This window comes from Pelmatolapia mariae, linkage group LG9 (genome assembly GCF_036321145.2).
Source record: "Pelmatolapia mariae isolate MD_Pm_ZW linkage group LG9, Pm_UMD_F_2, whole genome shotgun sequence".
NCBI lineage: Eukaryota > Metazoa > Chordata > Actinopteri > Cichliformes > Cichlidae > Pelmatolapia > Pelmatolapia mariae.
In genome coordinates this window covers 8,556,519-8,561,271 of record NC_086235.1, presented here as the reverse complement: position 1 = coordinate 8,561,271, position 4,753 = coordinate 8,556,519, and the positions used below count along the sequence as shown (strand labels likewise).

General features: G+C 38.1%; 1 protein-coding gene across 1 annotated transcript; it reads left to right on the top strand.

Moving 5' to 3' along the window:
• Positions 1-2,060: 2,060 nt before the first annotated feature.
• On the top strand, positions 2,061-4,452 carry LOC134634924 (eotaxin-like). The gene is made up of 4 exons (XM_063484383.1): positions 2,061-2,214; positions 3,835-3,961; positions 4,033-4,091; positions 4,183-4,452. The coding sequence occupies exons 1-4, from the start codon at positions 2,145-2,147 to the stop codon at positions 4,209-4,211; spliced, it is 285 nt and encodes a 94-aa protein (XP_063340453.1). The 5' UTR covers positions 2,061-2,144; the 3' UTR covers positions 4,212-4,452.
• The last annotated feature ends 301 nt before the right edge of the window (positions 4,453-4,753 follow it).

Below are 4,753 nucleotides of genomic sequence, written 5' to 3'. Positions count from 1 at the left end.
GGCATGTACTAGCACTCGGACTGGTGTGGCGTCACACACCCACACCATCAAGACATTTCTGACAAACCCACTTCCTACACTCAACTACTAAAGAAACAGGAAAAACGCTGTTGGTGCCATGTTGGCTTTGCTTTGACTGAATTCTTGCTTAAAAGCAGAATTGGAGAAAACAAGTGTCAGATTTATAAAGACTGATTATGTCGAGTGACTTTGATGAAACCTTTTTAAAGCAGGAAGGTACACTGATCCTTCCTATTAAGACCGACAACAACATCGGTGAACTACATCCCAGGAAATATTACTTTAAACACTCCTTAAGTATATTGTAAGTTGATAAAAGCACACAGCTTTGTAGTGAGAAGGTAGAAGTGTAATAGACTGATTATAGTAGTGGATTTCACAAAACAAATTGTAAAAAATCAAATATTTAAAGACAGTGCTGGAGATGCTGAAAATGGGAAAACCTGATAAAAACAACTGAAACTTAGATAGCTAAATGATTTTATTAGATTTTATTAGAACACAGTTCTGCAAAGGTCTAAAGAAACTATATTAATAGTTACAAATCAAAGCTCAACTTAACTTACACCATTTAATGCTAGCTGTGGGCCACACGGGGAGTCAGTCTACACTAAGGCTACGTCCACACTAATGCATTTTCATTTGAAAAACGCATTGTTTTCTCTCTGTTTTGCTCTCCCGTCCACACTGAGACGAAAACGCAGCGGTTTGAAAACGCTCTCGAAAACGAATACATTTGAAGACGGTGCTTTCGCGTCACAGTGTGGACAGCGAAAATGCAGACTTTCTAAAACGATGACACATGTTAGTCATATGATGCAGTCATGTGACCAATTAAACAAAGATAGTGGAGGGCATTATACAACAGTTGTTTTGTTTGCTCTCAATTTTGACAGCCCTATTAAAGATTAATATCAGTCTGTACATACTCCAGATAGCTTTTCTTTAAATTCTTTAATTCTCACTCGCTTTTGCAACTTTGTACTTTTGTGTTACTCACACCAACAACTCCACCTCATTGTTAATCCATTTAAAAAACCCGGTGCTTTTCCTCGACATTTTGCAAAGAGCCGGAAAGTAAATAAACGGCAGACAGAAATGAGGCAGGTCGAATCTTCTTGTGTTTCACGCATGCGTAGTACTGGAACATAAGCATTTTCGGCTGTTTCTGTGAAAACGACTGAAAACGCTAGTGTGGACACGCAGCATTTTCAGATGAAAACGCAGTTTTCAAATCTATCTGGGCTAGTGTAGACGTAGCCTAAGGCCGCATAGAAGTGCTGCCAGTTACTCACAAGGTGTGGCCCACTGCACTCCACAGTGCAGACCACAATGGGGTCCTTTATTCCAGTGTCCCAGTGCTCTCACTCACATGCATATCTGTGGTGAGGGGACTTTAACAAAGGTGCCTTGCTTGTCAGCAATGAAAAAAATTTCTGGAACAATTGAACATACGAAACCAAAGAGGAGATGTTTGGTCATAAACACGGAGCCTAAATAAAAGAATCCAAATGGGTCAGCTTAACAGCTTAATGTAAACAAGAAACTCTGAAGAATTTAATTTAATGGTTTATATTGCAAGCAAAAGTTTAAGTTGTGAGTATTTAAGATTAAATGTATCTCGATAAGGACCCAAAAAGTCAGTCAGTTATGCAAATGTGGATAAATGTGCATCAGAGTCATCATGCATTACTTTGAGGCCTGATTCATAACAATCACAACACTTCATGTTTATTTTTCTTATGAACTCCAACAGATAAGCAGTCACTGTCAGTGTAAATGGAAAAACTGAAATCTTCAGGGGTCTATATACATCATTCATGACAATGCAGTTGTTGGAGTCAGTCACTGGGCTGTACACATATTTAAGTTTCTGTGAACTTTGTGTATGTGAGGCTGTTTCTCGGAAAGCTCAGAGTGAGATGTTGGTGGTTTGAAATAGAAAAATCTTCCTGACAAGAGGCGGAGGTGTGATATGTCACAACCACGCACACACAAATATACAAACCTATAGAAACTCATCATCAGTCGCGCCTGCAGATGTTCCTGCGCTTATCAATAAATAACTAAGGAATCAACTCGCATAATCACAACCTGATCAGTGAGCCAGACTACCGGTGACAATGTCTGTGAAGATTCTCTCCGTCACTGTCCTCCTGCTCTCAATGTGTGTGTGCTTCAGCTCCTCTGCAGGTAACTATACTCTTACTTCTCCAAAGAAAAGAAAAGTATATATAAAATTGATTAAGTAGCTACTTTTACAGCAATTACTTACTTTTTGGTGAAAGGGGGTGGACTCTCGTGGGTTTCACTGGGCAACGACTCCGTTAGTTTCTCTCACCACAAACCTTTACTTCTGGTATCTGCTCACTCAATACTTTTAAACAGTCTTTCTAGCATTTACACTCTTGCGTTCTATCCACCAAACTCCAGACATCCCTGAACATGTGGTCAGTCATGACATTTTAAAAGGCGTCCTTTACATTTAAATTTAGAAGAAGTCTTGGAGATTTTACATCATTCTCCTGACTTTTTTTGATTCAGTTTCATTGAATTTCATTTGATGTATAGTGATTATACATTTATGCACATCTACATGCAAATGTGTATTTCCTTTGACTTCTGTCTCATGATGCTAAGCATCCCTCACACCACCCATTCAACTATCATACAAAATACCACAGTGGATGCGGGGGTTCCATTTCAGCTATATGAGCACTCTGTAAACAAATCTTAATGCTGTTTAGTTTTCAAGCTTTCTGCTGTGAGAGGTGCACATTGTGACTCATTGCATAACTATGATAATGTCATATACAAGCAGGAAATGAGAGACACAGAGACAGAACAGCATGATAAGTTGCAAATGTGCGATAATGATGTTCAACATTCAGCTAGCTGCATATCTGAATTTTGTCTTTGATATATGAATTATTGCTAATAAATGAAGCTTGTTGCCTCATATTCTCGCCAATGTTCTTTATTGACAATTAATAACAATAAGAAAAATTCAAGACTGAAAATTCATTTGCAAGATCATGTCTCCCAATTGTTTACATTTCAATTTTATGGGTAGAAGTTGAGTAAAGTAAAAAAAATGAACGCAAAAGTAATTTCTGGAACAACATCCAGCTTTTGTTCATCAAATCCACATCTGGCACATCCATTTAAACTGGAAGTGGATGTCAACACGACAGAATCAGACGCCGCTCAAGAAGTAGAACATCCAAGTTCAATAAACATCAAATATTCGACCACTTTAAAAGAAGCTGTCGCACTTCGTAGGGATATAAAATCCTCATATTCCTGTTCCACATGTAAAATTACAGTAAGTGTCTCAGATATAAAACGGGGGTCAAATCTCACCTCTGTTAAATTATATTTATAGAATATGGTCCTGGTAACAAAAACAGTCACACACTGTCAATCATGAACATAATTACTAGTCTTAAGATGAGCCCCAAGCGGTGAGACTTTCTACTGCAAATACTCTGTTGGCCCACTGTTTTTTTTTAATGAAGATGTTGAAGAACATATTGTGCCAAAACATAGGTCCATATGAGTTACTATTTTCAATACACTTTGAATGAAAATGTTAAAATTACTTTGAATAATCAAAGTGTAAAATGGTTACAGAGTGACGCACAAAAAAGCCCGCTCACTGTCGCGTAATTTTAGGTAACATTTTAACAGCTATGTTGTGTTTAGTGATGTAAGGAGTTTCATCACATTTTAAGCCTGGAGTTAACTTTGGTTTTCCTTCTAATCAGACTTTTGTCAGGTAAGATAAATCCGTTTTAACCTCCTTCCTCTCAGGTATCCGTGGTCCTACGAGGAAACGCCCGTGCTGCGTTGATGTTACCAACCTCGATATGAGCCCTGAGGTGGTGGGGGAGACATATCGCGAGCAGGCTTCATCACATCCCTGTGTGAAGGCTATAATGTAAGTCAGCACATGTTGTCCTACACACAAACATAAACACATGCAATATCTAAAACATTCTTTTTTTCCAGTTTCAACACAGAGTATGGTCAGCTTTGCGCCGATCCTAACGCTCAGTGGGTCCAGGATCGTAAGTTGTGCTAACACACAGACACACAAACACATTGAACTTATTTGCAGAGAAAATCTAAAGCTCTCCTTTGTCTCTCTTTCCTCCTCAGTCACTTCCACAATGAAGAAGGTGCAGTGAAGCACAAGTTCTCTGGTGAAGCATCGCTGCCTGTCTGTAACTTCGTTGGCCTCGCTTTCAAAGATATATTCAAACGAGAATGCTTCCTAAAAACCTTTCTTTACGTTTCCAGATTAATTATATTACTGTTACCCTGTATTTAATTTCTGGTGTTGACTTCAGTCTTTCATGGTGCCAACCATTTTTTTTTTAAAAAGTTAGCATTTAAGTGCTATCTTTCTTTGACTTTTTTCTTGCTTATATGTGCATTTCAGTTTATTATGTATTTATGTGAAAAAAAATAAACTTTGTTATTGTCCAAATATTTTCCTGCTATTTAAATACCCATTAGACTCTCACAATATGTCATACACATATCCCAATAATTTCCCAGAACAGCTATCCCCTGGTGTTTTCAATTGAGCTCAAACTGTATAACCCCATATGATACACTAAGTTATCAGAGTTACTGCAGGTACTGTAGTCATTTTTGAAACCCACTTTGATTACTAGGAGCTCTTTTCTCAGGGTCTTAGGAATGGTAGGATACTAGGTGTGATAAT

What these genes read in the sequence shown, in the direction of transcription:
- LOC134634924 (XM_063484383.1), top strand. Translation starts at nt 2,145, where the DNA reads ATGTCTGTGAAGATTCTCTCCGTCACTGTCCTCCTGCTCTCAATGTGT. An exon ending in CCCTGTGTGAAGGCTATAAT is followed by an intron (nt 3,962 to 4,032) that starts GTAAGTCAGCAC and finishes CTTTTTTTCCAG; the next exon opens with TTTCAACACAGAGTATGGTC. An exon ending in CGCTCAGTGGGTCCAGGATC is followed by an intron (nt 4,092 to 4,182) that starts GTAAGTTGTGCT and finishes TTTCCTCCTCAG; the next exon opens with TCACTTCCACAATGAAGAAG.